Genomic DNA, 20,601 nt, shown 5'->3' on the forward strand with positions numbered 1-20,601 from the left:
GTGTGTTTTTTAATTTTGAGGTTCGGATAGACCATGGAGCCTCGTCGAAATGAGTGGACCATCACTGACTGATAGAAGTTTATGGATAAACTACACCGCCTACTAATTAGACAAAAGAGGGCGCTGTCGTTGTTGCCCAAAACTTGTTTTCGTCGGCCAGCAGACGTTGCCAGATGTGCTGCCATTTAGGCGCTATTTTCTACCTCAACTGACCGGGAATTTCGGATGGGTTGGCCGGAGAAGACACGTAATTGCAAGGCCAAAGAGGCAATACAATTCTGATTGAAATGTTGCATTTGTAGCAATCAGTTTTCACCATTGTCTTACGAGCTTGACACGTTGAAGAATGGCGATGAGGGATCCGTTATTGAGTAAATTAAAAGGTAGGATAGGAAGGGCGGGGTCGGTGTCTTATTCTTTTAATTATTTATATTGAATAGTATTGGGGGGGGGCTGGACACGATTTTGCACAACCTCTAATGTTGGAATCTGTCCCATGTTTTTGAGTGGAGAGTGTTGTTCCTTTTGGTTTCAATAACTGAAAAGTAGTGACACAACACAAGTGACAAACAGTCCCAACCCAACCAAAGGACAAGTTAGTTAGTTGTTAATTAAGAAAATAAATACACAATTTTTCCGGGGGGGGGGGGGGGGGTGGGTGGTGGGGAGGTTCATAATATTTGACCTATCACTGTTCAGTCTCACATAAAAGTTGTCAGCTGACATCATCTGACGCCAACTGACCACAAACAGTTTAACTAATTTTGTGTGGGACTGTCGGTGTTTCTGCAGCAGTGGGTCTTTTTAAAAATGTTGTAAATTTTGCGCATTGTTTGTAAACAAATTCACCAAACCTCAAAAAAGAAGTGACCTAATAATGCTATTGATAGTGGAGATCGAAGGTTACGATAAAATTAAGACGTACTACGTACTACTACTACTTTTTGTGTATTTTGTTTCATCACACCCAGCCGTCCTGCTGAGTTTGAAGGAAGGGAAACAACCAGTGACAGACAGCGACCCAGACTTACAGGTGTTATGTGAGACATTGGAATGTATACTCAGGAAAGGATTAAAAAGTAAGTCTGACATCTACCAACAGGCACAAAGTACTAGCAACAATTTCAACCTGAGACTCCTTCATTTTCTGAGCTAAGTCCGGTTTATATTTCCTGCGAATGCGAAGTGAGTTTTGACAGCTCAACTGTTGCGAGTTGTTCGTTGCGAATTTGTGACGTCAACATTTGCTTCACATTCGCAGGAAGTATGAACCAGGCTTTAAGCAAGATGTGGCTTACCCAATGGGGAATTACATCTAAATAAAACACTTTTTATAAAAAACTGTCACAAATGTTTTGCAATAGCTTGATATGTAAAATAAATTTTGTAGTCTCTTAGTCTTTTAAAATGTAGGACACTTTCACAGGTCGACCTTCAATGTACATTAATAACTTGGCCTATACATAAGCATTGCATTGGCAAAAAAAAAAACAGTCCATGACCCTATCTTTAAATAAATGCAAAATAAAAGTAACACGAAAGATACAGGACAATTCAACATTCTGCTTATTGGTTTAAAAAAACAAACGGAACAGTTAAACTAAAATCACTATGGAGTGTGCACAATCTTTTCTTACTTGTTTGACTTACCTTGCTTTGTTAAGAACCAGGCTCTGTGTTTGGGCTCTACAAACGTGATTATTGGTGCTGGATGGAATCTTTAATGAGCTCAGCGGGAAGCGAAAGGTAAGATCTTCATTTTCCTATTTGGTTTCCATTTCTCTTGCAACAAGTTTACTCATTGCGGTTTTATCAAGTAGTTTTTATCAGGCTAAAAGTTAGTTAAAATTTCTTGTTAACCTCTTGTTACCGCCAACCCCTCCAAACTTATGACAAGTATGCATTGTGCACACAACATGTCTGCAGTTAAGCAATTTGCTACAAATTGATTGACTTAGCAATCTACACAAAATTACTGTACTTTAAATGTAGACTGTTATTAAAGGCACTGGGGTCGAAGGCTGGTCCTAAGTTTGGCAATTGTCAAAGACCAGTATTTTCACTTTGTGTATCCCAACATTAATGCATAAAATAACAAATCTGTGTAAATTTTGACTTGATTGGTCTTTGAAGCTGCAAGAAAATTTTACAGCCACCATTATTATTATTTATTAAAATGACAACCAGTATACTTCATGAGACAGGCCAAACCTATCCTGTCGTATTCAGTAAACCAATGGTATTGTACTACAGTCATAAAGTGCTGCTGCAAAAGTCAGAATATTGGATCGTTAATCACACTTGGGTAGTCGGTGTGCATTCAGCTGTATTGAAATGCTTCAATGAATATAAGTGCAGCTGAACCAGCAAGGGAAAATAAAATGAGATAGTTGTTGTCTTCTAACTGTCAAGAAACTCATTATATTCTGTTGAAGCTATTTCATTTGCACTGAAGCGTTTTGTATCATGAATCTTGTATAAAACAGATTCTTTTTAAAAGTGTGTAGAACAATCTCATGTTCTAAAATACAAGAACAAATTGCACTTTGAATTGACACTCAAAAATGTAGTACAACATGTGATAACCAGGCTTGATACTTCATGGAGGCAATGGAGGCAATCGCCTTCATGCCCCCTGGTCATTGCCTTTGTGCCCTTGAAATGCTCCAGTAGAAATGTCCTCGTAAGGTGCCCTTTACCAAGGAGAAAATGCCTTGGTGCCCTTGCCCTTTCAACAACAAAAAGCAAACAAGCCTGATAATGCATTTCTTCACATTTACCGTGCTTTTTAAATTCGCGTTCAACACCACCATCAGCATATTTATAAAACCACCTCAATAGACACCTGTTCTCAGTTTACCACCTGTTTCAGTAAACCTGTTTGGTTCACTCTGATGAGACAGGGCTGAAAATTTACACCGGACTGCAGGCCCACCAGGGCCATTGAATTAGGCATGGGGGCTGGTAAACTCATTTTACTGTACAAGTCTGGTGGTTATAAACCATAACTTTGTGTTATATCTCGAACAAATATAACTTAAAAATGTTCATTTGTTGACTTTGAGTCTGATACTGTATCTTTCAACGACAAATGAGATAAACCCTCCCTTAGTGCTTGTTTAAATAGAGACAGTTTCTGTGTTTTAAACTACGTAGACAGTTATTTCTCATTTTGATTTTGGTCTTTATAATAAAATTTTTGTCCAGTAACCAATTTTGAGCTACATGTACAAGCCCTATTTCTAGGTTTTCTCCTCAAAATTTGTGATCTAAAAAATAATAAAAAGTCTGTTGTTTTTTTAAAGAAAGTTTTGGACCAATTATAACAATTTATCTGGCCCAAATAATTGAGGTATAATTTTTCCGAGACTAATGGATCAGGAATAATTGTGCAGTTTTTATTGATCTTTACACCCAATTCATACATTTTGTTAATTATTTTCCTGTATTGTCATGTTTTGTTTGGTTGTTGTGTTTCTTTTTTGAAATAAATAACAGATAAAAAATGACTGTTTAATTTGGCTAGATTGGACTACACCATATGTTTCCTATAATATTCATGATATTGTAACAATCCACACTGTGTATACTTCACGCATGACTGCTTACACATTTTTCTATACACAGACTACATCCCATGTTTTCGCTGGCCATTGAAGCGTGCAGATCACCAAACAAGGTAAGACCAACAGAGACACCAGACAGGCATGAGACAGATGAACTTCACTTTTTAAATATTTCAGATTTTCTACTGGTACTCACTGATTTTAAATAGCAGACTGTGAAATCTCAATGTGTAGGCCTATAATGTCAGGGTCACAGGCGCTGGTGAGTTTTTTAGTTTTTTTTTTCCTTTGCATAATATTGAAATAAAGCAATATAGGATGGATCCAAGGATAACATGCAAGACTTGTATACCCCCGATAACAATTATTGACCCAATTCACATGACATCATTATCACACTAATCTTTGTTCAATGGCCCAATGTGTTATACAGTGTAGTGTGCATTTTAGGCGGTACAGCATTTACACGCTTAGCTTGATTTTGATAGATCTTAAATTAACATCAGAAATAAAGTGTATTATTTGGTATTACCCTAACACTGATGTGTGTAAAGCACGTGTACTCAGTACTTTCCTGAGTTCTGTGGAAAAAATCTAAGGGCAAATTACTTGAATGGGATTAGGGCCCCTGACCTTTGCCATTCCAGAGCAGGGCCAATTTCATAGAGCATGAAATTTCTTCCTTGATAAAAACAGGATTACCAACCAAATTTCTATTTTTTGCATATTGTTTGTTACTGGTATTCAGCTGTTGTTTGCTTATCCTGAAAATCATGTGGAAATTTGGTTGGTAATCCTGTTTTTAACAAGGAAGAAATTTCATGCTAAGCAAATTTTTGTGCTTAGCATCTCTATGAAATTGGGCCCAGATGTCTCACTCAATAGACCATGTAGACCACAGGCAGTTCAAATCCTATGTTTTAACAGCCGGATACCGCAACAATTTAATACGAGATGTTAAATTTACTGTTAGTCTAAGAAATTCAAATTTATGCTGTACATGTAACTTGTGACTTGGCAAGTCATTGTACCAGACAGTTATTAAAATCTAACTCGCAAATTGCTTTAAAAAAATGACTGCCTAGTAACTGTATGAAGCATCTCTCATCACAAAAGGGCATAGAAAGGTATGTGGATGGTATAAGGGTTTAAAGAAAATAAATGAAAGAGGTTTCCTTGCCTATCAAAGCTTGACAGATCAGATGATGTGTTTTTATTATGCAGATGTTGTAGTCTTCTGAAGTTCATCATAAAATTTGCAGACATTTGATGAGTTGCGTGACTCACTGGCTAATCATGAAATAAGATATTGCCATGATTTCATTGCCAGATAAAACAGTCTGACTAAAGATGAGAAATTAAGCGCAACCTGGAAAGACAATCAGAATTGGAGATTGGAGATATAGCAAGTAGATTTTTTTTTTAAAGGAAGCATTTAGATATGAGCTTTTACATCTTTGTTTAATTTTGTTTTGTCTGGAGTGTTTTTGAGACAGGCTAGTCTTGTTTCAAGACGCTCCAGTTGTTTAGTCACGAATACATGTTGTCTTGAAATAAACTTGTCAGCGCTGTTATTTTGGTAACCTTTATCACTCCACTAATTGCTGCATGATAGTGCCCTCTGGCGCTGAGTGGTATGTGGGGGGGGGGGGGGGTATCAGTTTAGAGAGTGGGTAGAATTTATTGACTGCATGTGTTTGTGACTACCGGTACACAACTGGAGCGTCTCAGAGCAGCATAGACTAGAGACAGGCATGATTCTTCATTTTGTCTCCATGCTCAAAGTCACTGCCTCGGTGCCCTTTGAAATGTTCGAGTACTAACGTTGTGTTGGTATATTGCAGTTAACCTATGAAAAATTTCCTTGCCCTTCAAGAAAACGGTTTGTATGCGATTTGCTGGCGTTAATAGACCTCATACACATCAACCACTTTAATAACAGTATCTTACTGGTCCCAATAAAATTATGTGAAGATGAAATTAAAAGTTTGTGTATGTTTTGTCTTCTTAGAGATTGCCTGAAACTGGTTGCCTGTACATATTGGCCCATGTGAGGTGGCCTCCAGACAAATATCGGTTACATTGTCATAAAAACAAGATAGTCATTGCACAAATGGAATTTGAGAAAAGTATTTGCAATTTCTCATCCTGCAGGTGAAGAGCCACCAAGGGCGTGGCCGCTTCCTGATCCGAATCTGTCTCAATAAGAAGATTCTTAGCGTTCCTATTCAGCACCTTCTTAAGAACCACAGGATGCTCGAGGTAATTCAGATTCAGTAACAGTTCTCATTATTAAATGTTTGGTAATTGGAACCATTTATTTGTTTAAATCCTAAAGACCCCTTGCACTAAGTTACCTTGCACAACTTGGAAGGCACCTCAGAACAATGCGCGTCTACCATTTCCGCTTTTGCACATTTCTATTGTGCACATTTTGACTCCCAAATCGGCCCCCAAAATGTGGGTCAGGAGCATGTGCGCATTGTGCTAGGAGTCTGTATATAAATGTAGATACATGTACGATGAAATCAACTTGTGAATATTTAATTTCAAAGGGTGGTAGTGTTTTTTTTTTAGATGATGTCGACGCATGAAGAAGTTTTACACAGTCTATTAAAACGAGAGTTTTCATGCAGTGCTGTGTTCAAAATGTTATTTATTTTTTTAAAACAAGTTTGTCAAAATTGGTGGTTTCTGTCAAGTCAACTTATTGAGTTTCATATGTCTCTGGAAAGATTAAATCAATTTTCAGATGAATTTTCAGATGAATTTGCAGAAGGAATTGTTTTGCCAATTCATTTCCAAAATTCAAGCTTAATAGCTTTGTCAATTTGTGTAAGTCACAGCTGTTTGATGTACCATTGTGACTGAGTTAATATTTGCCCAACAAATTCAAATACACAAAATAAACATAGTTGTTCGATAAACAAATAGGAAATGTTAGCAGGACTTGATTTTAACAGAATAAAATTGTGTTGAGCTGATTGTTGCTTGATTATTTCTTTATCATGTTTTTCCTGTAGACTGATGATCACACTTTTTCTTTCACAATCTGCTTACCAACCAAAATGACCGATGGTATAAATGTGCAAATTATTTATGGCCTGACATTTCAACCCTAGCAGAGTCGTTCTCAATGGTTCATGAAGGCTTTGAGAAAGACTCTGCAAGGGTTGAAACGTCAGGCCCCAAACTATTTTTTACAATTCTGTTTAAACTTAACTTTTTAGACTACTGAAAGCTTTCTAGGTACCTTTGCACCACAGAGAATTGTATCCCAATTGTTGTCAGAATTAAAGACAAAACAGATGATGATGCTTCTTAGTTAAAGTCTGTTGATTGATTGATTGATTGATTTATTGATTGGTTAGAAATGAAAATTGTAAATCTATATGTAATTTGATTTTCTTATTTTGACACAGATTTGGTACGATCCTCTTATGTCAATTATTGGTAGTGACATGCTTGTTGGTAAGTTTGAAACTTTTTGTTATTTTATTGCTGTTTCATTTCCGACTGTTGAAGAACAAGTTCTGGCGACAGAGTCATCAGAGTGTGGGTTTGATCCCTGGTTATGGGAGTTGCTTAATTTACGTTATTCAGAAAAGGCAAGAAATTTGTAACTTCTTAGCATATAAATCATGGCTGAAGAAAATAATAGATGTGTGTCGTGGAGTTGAAATTATCGAAATCTACATGAATTTGAATTTGAGTGCAAAAGAAAATCATCCTTATCTTTCATTTTATTCAGGATCATTGATGTCACTTCTACATTTGACATCAGAAATCCAGTTTGAGCTTAACTCTAAGGTAGGTCTTTATACATCCATCTTGATTTTAATTGCCATTCGGACCACTGAAAGGAAACTTTGGTTGTGTCGGAATCGGGGCTTACAGCTATAACTGTTGCTTTGCTTCAACCATGTTATGGTGTTGATCCAGCGTCAGCTGCTGCTGCTAGTTTGAAACGGCCTAGAGGTTATGTCATTGTCAAAAACGGCAATATTTTCAGGTACTTTGGAGGCAACCAACTGAACTACATGCACAAGGAACACTTAGAGGGAAACGTTGCCTTGGATCGGACGAGTTGGTCTATAAAAAGCGTTTTTAACCGTTTGTTAAAAATTTGACTCCCATAAATGGCCGACTGTGTTTGTCGACGAGGTAAAAGGAAAACCGTGCATTTTCGAGGCATGTTTGTGTGGATCATTGTATTCTACGTTTACAACATCTTTCTACCCATATGCATTTTATAACAAACGGTTAAAAACGCTATTCAAAGACCAACTGGACCGATCCAAGGCAACGTGTTCCTTTAAGCGGCGCAAAAGGCACTATTGTAGCTGTAAATGTGCACGCATGAAAGGCGGATAGTTGTCCAATGTTTCCCAACGTCCAATGTTTTGTCCAATGTTTTCCAACTTTTCCAATGTTTGTCATCAAAGATGGCGGTCAATGGCATCATGTGCACTCCACCTATTGCGTCTTCTATTAATTTATTAATTGTCTTTCTCCATTTCAGAATGCCAGTTTTCTAGATGAGACATGGGTCTTGCCAGTGTACAGACAGTATGAGTTTGTCCCTTGTAAAGACCTTGGGATAGTCATTAGACATATCAGGCAACGTGTCATCGTTGCTGATGTCAAAGAAGACAGTGTAGCTTCTCATAAAGTAAGCAAGGATTTTTCTCTCTGTTGGTTATGTTGCACAAACTAACGGATGAAAATACTCTGTCAAGGGAAAAAAGTGTTCAGATTTGAGGAGGGTGTTTTATTGTGGTGGTGGGGAATTGTTTAGGTGGGGGAGGTTTAAGCAGACTGTTTGTGGCCTGTCGTGGCTGAGCGGTCTAGTTCACCATACCCTCGCTCTGGTGTTGACACTTGTGCACTAAACCATAAGTGCTAAGTAAAAAGTTGGGAAGGTATTGCATTCTGCTCTACCAGCAAGGCCATTCTACATTTACCCCCAAACAATCCCCCACCTGTATCTCTGACTTAATGTATTTCCTTTAAAGAAAAAGAAAGAATTTAAAGACGCATGTTGAGGTGTTATATTTATGTTCTGACTCAATCCACAATGTTCTACAGATGTAGTTTCCATTCTGTTTCTCTGCTCACCAGCCCTATAATCTACAGATGTAAATGGTGTAGTTTTCATTCTGTTTCTCTGCTCACCAGCCCTATAATCTACACATGTAAATGGTGTAGTTTTCATTCTGTTTCTCTGCTCACCAGCCCTATAATCTACACATGTAAATGGTGTAGTTTTCATTCTGTTTCTCTGCTCACCAGCCCTATAATCTACACATGTAAATAATGTAGTTTTCATTCTGTTTCTCTGCTCACAAGCCCAATATTCTACAGATGTAAATGGTGTAGTTTTCTTTCTGTTTCTCTGCTCACAAGCCCTATAATCTACACATGTAAATGGTGTAGTTTTCATTCTGTTTCTCTGCTCACCAGCCCTATAATCTACAGATGTAAATGGTGTAGTTTTCATTCTGTTTCTCTGCTCACCAGCCCTATAATCTACACATGTAAATGGTGTAGTTTTCATTCTGTTTCTCTGCTCACAAGCCCTATAATCTACACATGTAAATAATGTAGTTTTCATTCTGTTTCTCTGCTCACAAGCCCTATAATCTACACATGTAAATAATGTAGTTTTCATTCTGTTTCTCTGCTCACAAGCCCAATATTCTACAGATGTAAATGGTGTAGTTTTCTTTCTGTTTCTCTGCTCACAAGCCCTATAATCTACACATGTAAATGGTGTAGTTTTCATTCTGTTTCTCTGCTCACCAGCCCTATAATCTACAGATGTAAATGGTGTAGTTTTCATTCTGTTTCTCTGCTCACCAGCCCTATAATCTACACATGTAAATGGTGTAGTTTTCATTCTGTTTCTCTGCTCACCAGCCCTATAATCTACAGATGTAAATGGTGTAGTTTTCATTCTGTTTCTCTGCTCACCAGCCCTATAATCTACACATGTAAATGGTGTAGTTTTCATTCTGTTTCTCTGCTCACCAGCCCTATAATCTACAGATGTAAATGGTGTAGTTTTCATTCTGTTTCTCTGCTCACCAGCCCTATAATCTACACATGTAAATGGTGTAGTTTTCATTCTGTTTCTCTGCTCACAAGCCCTATAATCTACAGATGTAAATGGTGTAGTTTTCATTCTGTATTTCTTCTACAGAATAGAATAGAACCTGGAGACATTCTGGATGAACTCTATGGAGAGTCTCTATACGGAAGCTCAAGGGGAAAGGTATGGTATCCGCTCTCACCTCATGGGGGCGCTGTTGCTATCATTGAATGATTTTGATTTAGTGCGCAGTGTGTGTGTTTAGTGTCCATCCATGAATGTTGCGGCCAGAGATGTGGCTGGTACCCGCTTCACACGTGAATGAATTTAACACTTGTCAAATTAACCTGGCATTTTGGGGGGCTGTTTTCTCAGCAAGTAATACTGTATTAGCAGTTCATGAATAGACACTGGCACTCAAAAATCTGAGAAACAGTACTTGCTTGAATTGTTCTCAGATACACATGTTTTCTGCTAGAAGCTATCCAAACTATAGAACTTCTTAGTAAGTTTTTGGTCACTAAATAAAATTTTGGATTATTTACAAATCTAATGACCCTTTTTTTACCTTCAGCACGTAAGGACAGTTCGTTTTATTTTTAAAAATTGTTACTTATTTTCTACAGATCAGCAGTTTACTTAAGCAACATGAAGGATGGCCAGTCTACCTATCAGTTATCAAAGTAAGATTGCATTTTCAGCAAGACTACTGTATCTTTTCATTTTTTAGTAGAAAGAATTCAATTGGTACATTACAAACAGACAAGATTATTATTAATTATGCTTTTTTGTATTAAGAAATAAACCCAATTTTTAGTGGTCCTATATAATTGTTTTTGGCTTTCTCTCTCTCGCTAGTGTCACTTGCGAACAGGCAAAGTGTTTCAGAATGTCCGTGACATCTGGTGCGTCTTGAGAGATGAATACAGTGGTTTCAAAGTCCCTACTGACCGAGACCCCAACCTAAGAAAATCATCAACGGACGGCGATCAAGGAGAAGTGCTGCATAAACTTAGCGGAAGGTAATAACTCTGTAAATATACGTTTTTTTCTGTAACTCTCATTAATAGGTGCCCGAGTCATTGATTAGGTTGGCTTGTTTTAATCTTGGCCATTTTACGATTCATGTTGCCTTTAGTCATGAGCCTGTGTTCAATTGCATACTTTGTTACTTTGACTTTCAATTTTTGCTAAGTTTTTTCAGTGTAACTCTCTCCTCCTTGGCATTATAGGCTCTTGAGTCATCGTGATTAGGGTCGCTCTGATTATTCTTGGCCATTTTAGTCTGTTTGTTATGTTCTTTCTTGCCTTTATTATTAAAGTTGCCTTTAACTATGTGCCTGTGTTCAATTGCTGCTTTAGTATTTTGTTACTTTCAAAATTTTGCTCTCTACACCTATACCCATTCTCTTCTCTCCCATCCGTGCAGCCGATTTCACGAAACGCTAGGATCAATCCTATCTTGAGTTAGGATGAGTAACCCGTTCTAACTTATGATGGGTTCAAAGTGTCCTACGTCTTTGGGTATGGAACTAAACTCGCCCTAAGTCCTAAGATTAATGCTAGGTTAGGAAGACTTTGATAAAATCGACGACTGGCTCCTTACTCCTGCTTTTTAAATCCAATTTAAATTCTAGTCTGTTCATTTATATACTAGACATCCTTTTATCCTGTTATCTTTATTACTTGTTCATTTTCCTGTTGCATGTCTGTATGATTGTTTCATATTTTGGCCGAATAAATAAAAATTTGACAGAACAATTGAAGGAATTCTAAAAGTATCATTAGACTTGTAATTATAAATAAATAAACACATTATTGAGTGAAACAAATACAATCAATGGTTTTTGGGGCTTGAGCTGTTGCATTTTGTAGTTCTTTCTGTAATTTTTGTATTCAATGGTTTTGGTTTCACTCTTTCATTTTTCAAAAGCGCTATGAGACTTCATTGTAATTTTGTGCTAAATGAAAGTTATTCATTAATATTACTATTATTTTATTATTGTTATTGTCTTTGAGTTATTCCTGGGAAAATGTCCTTGGCGATTTAGGTTCAAACTGAATCTTCAAATATTTTATACTTAAAATTATTTGTTCTCTGTTCTAGCTCTGTGTATAAAGTGAAGTACGTTGGCTGTGCAGGGGTAGGCAAAGTAAGTACACCACGATTTGGAAAACTTCATTTATCAGGGATTTTAGAGCTATTATCTTATCAAACATAAGATGATGAGTTTATAAACTACAGCTGACACATCTCCCTGATTTTGCAGAAAGTTTCCCTGAATATTAACCAATTTGTCTATGTTCTGATGAACAACTATGGAAAGTTTTTGAAACTTTTCCCCATGTTGAATGTAACTTAAAGTTCTCCCTTATAGTTGCAAAAATATCCCTGGTTTCAAGATGCAAGGGTGGCAGGGACTAACTGTGAAATGCCTTTTGTGTAAAGAGTGTGGAGCCTCACCTTGGGGTGTGTCGAGCGGATAAGAGCACCAAACTAAAGATCTTGTGTTTTGTGTTCAGCAGAGTGTGGTTTCGAACCCCGGTCGTGACACTTTACTATAATTGCTTTTCTTCACCGAGGGGTATATGGGTACCTGTCAGGGAGATATGGTTCTTGTGGTTGGTTTAGCTTTAGTGCGCTACATATTTGCCAGCACAGGCTGTATACACCCACGGGAGCTGAGGTGGATTAAGGAATGAAATGGCCCAGTGATCAGGGTAATAATGGTGGAAGTGCTTTGAAACATGGTGTATAAAGCACTATATAAAAACCGATTATTATAATTATTATTATATTACTTTTATGTGAAATGTCTTTAAAACTAATTTATACTTGATTGAACCACACTGTAAACAGCACCAAGTGTAAGCTTACCTGACCAATCTTAGTATACTTTCTTATCATTTGAAGAGATGCTACATCATTTGATCATAATTTCAATCATTTTATGCAGGATGGTGGAACCGCCGTCATAGAGAGCGCTATTGCCAGCGTTCTGAAAGAGAAAGGACCAAATTCCTCGGTAAATAATGATCAGGAACTACAAAGTTCTATGTCCTCAGTTTTGTCCAACAATTGACTCCTGGTCTGGTGCCACATTATTTGTTTGTAAACTTCCCCCATCCGAACAAAAATGACCTGATATTTGTGCGACCCGAAACCTAAAAGGCACTGGATACCTTTGGTAAATGTCAGAGACCAGTATTCTCACTTGGTGTTTCCCCACGTATGCACAAAATAACAACTCTATGCAAATTTGTGCTCAATTGGTCATCAGTTTCGCAAAGAAATTACCTCTTTCTCAAAAGCTATACATTGTATTACTTAAAGGGTATATGTACTTTTTCCTAACAAAAAACACAATGTCCACAGATTTACATTAAACTTACTCAGTTTGAAGATTATGATAGTAGAAAGCTTCCCTTGAAATTTTACTTACTGAGGTGCTGTAGTTTTTGAGAAATGAGTAAAAGTAATAAGTTTCGTCTCAGTTTTAGCATGTAAAAATGTATTAACCAGTTATGCTATGGTTATTGGTATAATATCATAACTGGTTAAGGGGATTTTTTTTACGAGCTAAAATAATTTTGGTCTTTTGAGACGAAAATTATTTTGTGACTTGTTTTACTCATATCTCAAAAACTACGCAACCTCAGTTAGTAATATTTGAAGGGAAGAATTCCACTATCATTATCTTCAAACCCTGTAAGTTTTTGTAAAAGTACCCGAATCCTTTAAGAGGGAGCCGTTTCTCACAATGTTTTGTACTATCAACAGCTCGTCTTTGCTCATTGCAAGTGAGTTTTTATGCTAACAACTATTTTGTATATTATTGGTGACAAACTCTGTTTTGTTCTTTTCCTTCTGCTCTGCTTGTACTTCTCTTCATCTTGCCGTTAATTGTCTTAAAGACATACAAGGTAAGTTTCATTATCGTTTAGCTGTACTTGCTCACCGTTTCACTCATTTTTATCATTCATCATCATCAACCAAGATTCCATTCACAATGTCATGCAATTGGAGCGTCCTCAATTGCAGACTCTGTATGTCTTTTTATCTCTTTTATCATTACAAATATAAATATATAAAAAATAAGGATTAAGGCATGGGTGTCACCACTTGGAGCCTGGTTGCTAGAGCAGAGTGCACTACCTTCTCAACTTTTTACGAAGCAATTATGGTTAAGTGCCTTGCCCAAGGGCACAAGTGTCATGACAAGGTATCGACCCCAAAATCTGCTGCGTACAATGGACTTGCAACCTGTCCAGGAGAAATTAGAATATTCTCAGTCATTTAATGTCAATGAAACCAGATATAAACACCAGCCTGATTGAGCCCCTTTCTTAAAGTGATTTGTTGGGCGATGACATTTACGGACGGTTATCTACATCAGTGATAATTTGATCTCTCTGGAAAACAGTCAATTACGAGGAATGTAAGGACAAAAAAAGATAATGAGATTTGAGAAAACTGCCAACTCATGGGGCTTTTTCAATAATAGCCCATTACAATATGAAAACAGCAATTACCTTGGAATGTGTTGTCTTTTTTTCCCCATTTTGCTTTGAGGTCGAGTTTAAATTTCTCAAATTGCGGTGTACGTTGGCAGTTTTGTTCGTCATTAATGCAAAAGAAAATAGTGAACAAAGATCAACAGTATAGGCAGCAAGTGTAGAATTAAACAAAGAAGTTAGGTTGGACCTTTAGGGATCTCTGTAATATTATAATTTTTTTTTAATTTGAGGCCTACTACAAATAACAAATATCCTAGAAACAAAGAAGCCAAACGGACACCCCTGATTTGAGAGATACTAAATATAAATGTTTTGTTGACTAGTTATAAGAAATTTTTCTTGTGGTCCATTGCTCTGCTGCGGCTTTCCAGATTGTATCGTAAACTTTTGCGTGATCCCTTGCTATAAATGACAGGTCGAGGTTGAAAGGCCTGAACAAAGATTTTAACAAAAAAAGGAGATCGCCAACATTAGAGCTGCATGTAGATAGCTCAGTAGAGTGCCGTCGGTACATTACCGTAATCCGATGGTCGCAGGTTCAAATCACACTCTATCATATTTGTCTCTGTTCAACCTGAAATTATTTAGCATTAACCAACTCATTTTCAGTTGTGATCTATTACTTGAAACAAAAATGGAATATTTTAAGAGTTAAATTTGTTGTCGCAACTAAGTGAAACAACTTATTGCCATTGATGTTTTCACTCCATTGTTGAAAGGATGTGTACCTTGAGTTGGGGGAGACGAATCTTATTACGTGGGAATCATCAGACGAAGACACAGTCTTCATGAAGCACTGCTACCCAGAAATCTCCTCATGCGGCCGGAGGACGGATGCTCTTCTATATTTTGCTTATGTTGCTGGGTAAGCGTCAACCAGGGCCCAATTTCATAGAGCTGCTTGAGCAACAACTATTGCTTAACAAATTTCTGCTTAAAAGAACACGTTGCCTTGGATCAGTCGAGTTGGTCTTTGAAAAGCGTTTGTAACCGTTTTTTTATGAAATGCATATGGTTAGATAGATAATTTAAAAGTAGAATATAATGATCCACACAAACATGTCGCGAAATTGCACGGTTTTCCTTTTACCTCATCGACTAACACGGTCAGCCCTTTGTGGATGGCCGACCGTGTTAGTTCGCACAGTAAAAGGAAAACCACGCAATTTTGAGGCACATTTGTGTGGATCATTGTATTCTACTTTTACAACATCTTTCCAACCATATGCATTTTATATAAAACGGTTACAAACGCTTATTATAGACCAACTCGTCCGATCCAAGGCAACGTGTTCCTTAACAGGAATGAGCACGATACCAGTCACAAATTGTACGTGTGACATTGTAGTTTAGCTGGTAACTTGTTCTGAAAAGCATTGAGGTGCTTAGCTACTTTTTGTGCTTAAGCAGCTCTATGAAATTGGACCGCCCAGGCCTGGAATGTCATCTTTAAAAAGGCCAGGCCATTTTCATTTTTGCAAAGGGCAGACATGAAAACTTTTTCCTTGTTTTGGGGTACTCTGACAAACGGTTGTAGAACTTCGACCTCATCAAGAGGGCAAGGCCATTTTCATTTTGCCAAAGGACACTTGGGTTGGAAAGTCTTAAAGTCTATCGGAAACCTTTGAAGGGGCACCAAGGCTAAGACCAGGGGCAGTAGAGGCCAAGACCTCCGGGGCTTCTGTGTAATTCCAGTCCAAGTCAACCCTAGACTTTTAGAGAAACTAATGTTGTGATAGCGAAATTCACTGACACCCAGTAGCTAGTAGCTCTCCACAAGGGAAGACTTCTCTCTCGAGATCACTGCTCTCGCACAAGGTAGCCTGTTCTCGAAAGCAGTAGACTCTGAAGGTCATCACCATTGACTCGGGTATCGCAGAGAGAGTCGGAACACTATCATTGCGACAAACAATTAATTGGTCTGTAAATTTACGTTTTTTACAATTTATTTTTAACTGACAAAGTGTAACAAGGGCAAAATGGAATGCTGAATTTTCTTCATTCATTCGGACCAATTTCTTTAGACAATCAATAAATAATGCATTTTGTTTACAAATGTTTCAGTGACACCACATGCACCATTTCCAAGCAGTTCAAATGCTACGTTTACTTCGCCAACTGTGACCAAGAGGTGAGTGACCTTTCTTGTTTATTTCCCACATCCTAAAAGAAATTGTGATAAACAGGGCCCTATTTCATATTTCATTTTTATGCCAAGTAAAAAATAAGCAGGATACCAGTCAAAGATGGGACATGAAGTTTTGGCTGGTAAGCATGATTTTGTTCTGCTTAGCTGCTTTCTGTGCTTAAAGGCACTGGACACTATTGGTAATTACTCAAAATAATTATTGGCATAAAACCTTACTTGATAACGAGTAATGGAGAGCTGTTGATTGTATAAAACACTGTGTGAAACGGCTCCCTCTGAAGTAACATAGTTTTCGAGAAAGAAGTAATTTTCCAAAAATTTGATTCCATGACCTCAGAATGAGATGGTGAGGTCTCGAAATCAAGCATCTGAAAGCACACAACTTCGTGTGACAATTTAGTTATTTTATGCATATGTTGAGATACACTAAGTGAGAAGACTGGTCTTTGAAAATTACAAATAGTGTCCAATGTCTTTAAGCAGCTCTATGAAATGGGCCTGCTGGTTTATTCAGGTTGATTTACTTGTGTTATCTCTGTGGACCCCATCCCCAGTTCAAATCCTGCATCGAATCGAAGCTTTGTCAGTTGTTTGGGTCAACTCCTAAACAAGCTACGTTTGTTTTTGGCCATTTTGGATTTATTCTAAGACCATGAAATGGTTACTTTGTTGTCTGCTATTTGTCCTGGGGCGGATTGCAATAAAACGGTCCTAGTCAGCGGTCTAAGACCAGTCAGTTATAGCCAGCTATCTGCCTTAGACAGTCTTAGCTTAGTCAGTCATTAAGCCTGTTACAATAAACCGGTCTTAGATAAGTCCGCGAAAGTAATGCAATTCAAACAAATGTCCCATAATACTTAGCACATCTACAGAACTTCCAACTCTCCCTTAAAAAAAAAACAATCTTTCCATTTTCTGATTAAAAGCTTTTTGAAGAACTTTTTTCTTGTTACGTTGAGTGTAGTTCTAATTATCTCCTTGATTTGTTATATCCAATCTCCCTGATTGCCAGATGTAAAAAGTTTGAATCTCTGAACAGCAATATTTGATTGGCTGTTGAAAGTTGTGTCATACCTTGGTTATGACCAATGGTAGGCTCACATACATGTCTTCATATGTTGACTTTGGACAATGAGTTATTGTTGAAAAAGGAAAACAAAATAAAAACTACCCGTTTCTAAGAAAAGAACACTGCACTTTTGTAGACGATTCACAAAACACCTGCTTATTCAAGTGTACGCTGCCTGGAGAGAGCCATTACAGAGCACCTTTAACATGCCTGAAGTGATTAAATTGAGGTTAAGCACGGATCTTTTATCACAAACAATTCCTCCATTTACGACGACGTACTTTTTGTCCCCCTGAATCTATTGCTATAAATTCAGGAGCTTAATGGTACTTAACAACGCATCAACACATTTGTAACCTTGACAACTGGCTGTATCTATATGCTGACTATCGTCAATATTGCTGCTCAGTGCTATAAAATGACTGAGTGTTGACGATGGTCTAAAAGGCATGAAGAACTGAAATGTTAGAAGGGGAGGGGTGAGGGCTGCAGCTGAAAAATGGGTAGAGGAGGGATGGTGGAAACCCCAAAGGTTTGTAGCATTACCCTCTGTTGGGTTCCCTGTACCCATTTTATCTAGAAGGGGTGGGGAGGGCTCAATTTCAAAGAGCGGATTTCTTGTACTGGTACTCACACTTTGAGATCCAAGTACTTGGTACTTGTCTGTTGAACTCAGTACTCAATATCAGAATAATTGGTACTTGGCACTTGTACTCATACTGGGAGATCCAAGTACTTGGCTGTTGGACTCGGTACTCGATTATCATAAATACTTAGTACTTAGACACTTGTACTTTTATTTGAAAATCCAAGTACTTGGTACTTAATATCAGAATACTTGGTACTCGCACTTCTCCCATACCCTACTCGGAGATGCAAGTACTTGGTACTTTGTGGACTCAGTACTTGGACACTCACCCTAGTACTCAGTAGTACTTTAATTGACCTTCAACTCAAAAGTAAAACGACAACACTGAGTGCTATTCCCAAACCTCTTATTCTTCTTTGAACAAAATTGCCAAACTAGAAACCTTGCTATTTTGCTAAAACCCATTAGGGTCAGTCTTGGTGTAGAACTAAATAGCATCAAATGAGATTCTATACAAACAGGATGCTGTGCTTACAATCACCAAATAGTTCTGCAAATTAAACCCTTCATATCTTAAATGATTACCCCAAACAATGACAGCGGAATTCCTTTGCAAATCACCAAGCTGAAGCAGCATAATTGGAAATATAAAAAAAAAAATGAGAACCACATTAGACTACAGAACTTTTTGTTTTTGGAGATTGGGCCGAGCTTGAGAAGATTTTTTACAAACTTTTAAAAAAATCATGGAATTAACCTTTAGAATCGAAATATAAATATGTGTGCTTTAAAGAGAAAATGTAATTAAAGAGAAAAGTAAATAAATCCATATATTAGACTACTGTTTTTTAACTTTTTTGGTAGATTGGGTGGAGCTTGTAGAAGATTTTATACAAACTTTTATAAAAACATGGAATAGCCCTTTAGAATTGAAACAATAATGATTGTGCTTTCAAGAGAAAATTTTATAAAAAATAATCCAATATATTAGACTATTTGTTTTCATGTGTTAGATTTGGCCGAGCTTTCAGAAAATTTTACACAAACTTTTATAAAATCATGGGATTGCCCTTTAAAATTGAAATATAAATAAGTGTGCTTTAAAAAGAGAATGTATAGATACATCAAATATATATCTTATATATTTAGTCGGATTGCCGTGCTTTTTAAAACGTTGGTGGGATGGTGGCAGTTATATTTTCACGGGCCTGGAAACCTGCTGCTAAATGAAAACATCTAGTTAGGCCACACTGAGTGAGTAGGTCTTGCTCTGAAATCCCCTGTTCATCATTTGCGAAAAGAAATGTAGCAATTAGGAAACCCTACAGGATGCAGACATACTTGAACAACTGAGGGAACTTGACAAGACGCTAGTTATGCTAGTAAGGCTTTTCGAATTAGCCTTCTGAGGCCAATCTGGCCAATTTATCAGACAAAATGTTGGACAAGAGCCAAAGAAAGTCTTATGTATTTATAGTTCAGACAGCAGGACTGTGTAGCTGAAAGCAATTATACTTGATTTTCTTTTCTTCAAAACTCAGGCCATGTAGTTAGTATTTTGTAAAAAAGATGCAATTTTGCTGGGATTTAAAAAGAAACATTTTATGTGGAGCATATTTTTTTTAAACCAGAAATTAGTGTTTGAAATGTGTGAATAATGGAGTTATTTCGTATTGTAATTTTTTGTTTTCCAAGGATTATCTTGATTGAGTACAGTGTTTTCCTTGTGTGTTGTGGCTGGTGTTTTCAGATCAGCAGAGTGTCAAATTCTCAATCTGAGGTCTCAAAATCAAATTTGTGGAAAAATACTACTTTCTCGAATCCTACTTCACTTAAGAGGGAGCAGTTTCTCACAATGTTTTATACTATCAACCTCTCCCCTTTACTTGTTACCAAGTAAGGTTTTGTGCTAGTCATTATTTTGAGTAATTACCAATAGTGTCCACTGCTTTTAAATACTTAGGTCCTGTGTATTGTGCAATGCACAAAAAGTAGTACACTTATTGTAAAGAGAATGGGTTTGCTCCGGCACGTTCTGGCAGCAGTATTCAACCCCTCAAGGTGTTGTATTAATGTCATGGAAGGAATGTCATTCAACTTTCCACAGATTTTAAAAAGTCCAGTCTTTAAATTATGAATTTGCATCCATTCTTGCACAGTTGCTGATGGGACTCAACTTTGAGATGATATACCATGACTAAATTCACCGCTGAACAAAATTAAACAATAAATAATGTAAGAGTTTATCACAACTGTAGACTTTTTTAATGGTCATCTATTCGTCATTTTTCCTAAGCCTGGTATCTTGTGAATAAATAACGACATATTTGTAACCAGTTTGAGTGGGGATTTAGGGAGTACTTATTATTGCTGTTATAAAACATGTATGATGCTGTATGTAGAAGCTAAACCTACTTCATCCAAACAAGCTCTGATGATCACCAGATAGTTGCTTGAGGGACCTACCTGTTTGCTAACAATGCCCCCACGGTACATTTTCAGCTCATGCTGATCAGTTTTGTCTCAGGTAAAGAGGATTTGTTGTACATGTTTACAAGCTAACTTTTCTCCCTTTGTGAATACTTTAACAAATACAAAACCCTCTCTTGAGGAAACTGC

General features: G+C 37.2%; 1 protein-coding gene across 1 annotated transcript; it reads left to right on the plus strand.

Annotated features, from left to right (window-relative positions):
* Positions 1–148: 148 nt before the first annotated feature.
* Positions 149–20,183, plus strand: LOC117292447. The gene is made up of 17 exons (XM_033774483.1): positions 149–383; positions 972–1,079; positions 1,665–1,746; positions 3,628–3,679; positions 5,721–5,828; positions 6,989–7,037; positions 7,318–7,376; positions 8,089–8,238; positions 9,769–9,840; positions 10,284–10,340; positions 10,516–10,679; positions 11,765–11,810; positions 12,615–12,683; positions 13,573–13,581; positions 14,895–15,040; positions 16,240–16,306; positions 20,142–20,183. The coding sequence occupies exons 1-17, from the start codon at positions 347–349 to the stop codon at positions 20,181–20,183; spliced, it is 1,317 nt and encodes a 438-aa protein (XP_033630374.1). The 5' UTR covers positions 149–346.
* The last annotated feature ends 418 nt before the right edge of the window (positions 20,184–20,601 follow it).

This window comes from Asterias rubens, chromosome 7, assembly GCF_902459465.1.
Source record: "Asterias rubens chromosome 7, eAstRub1.3, whole genome shotgun sequence".
NCBI classification, from domain to species: domain Eukaryota; kingdom Metazoa; phylum Echinodermata; class Asteroidea; order Forcipulatida; family Asteriidae; genus Asterias; species Asterias rubens.

What these genes read in the sequence shown, in the direction of transcription:
- LOC117292447 (XM_033774483.1), top strand. Translation starts at nt 347, where the DNA reads ATGGCGATGAGGGATCCGTTATTGAGTAAATTAAAAG. An exon ending in ACTCAGGAAAGGATTAAAAA is followed by an intron (nt 1,080 to 1,664) that starts GTAAGTCTGACA and finishes TGCTTTGTTAAG; the next exon opens with AACCAGGCTCTGTGTTTGGG. An exon ending in AGAACCACAGGATGCTCGAG is followed by an intron (nt 5,829 to 6,988) that starts GTAATTCAGATT and finishes ATTTTGACACAG; the next exon opens with ATTTGGTACGATCCTCTTAT.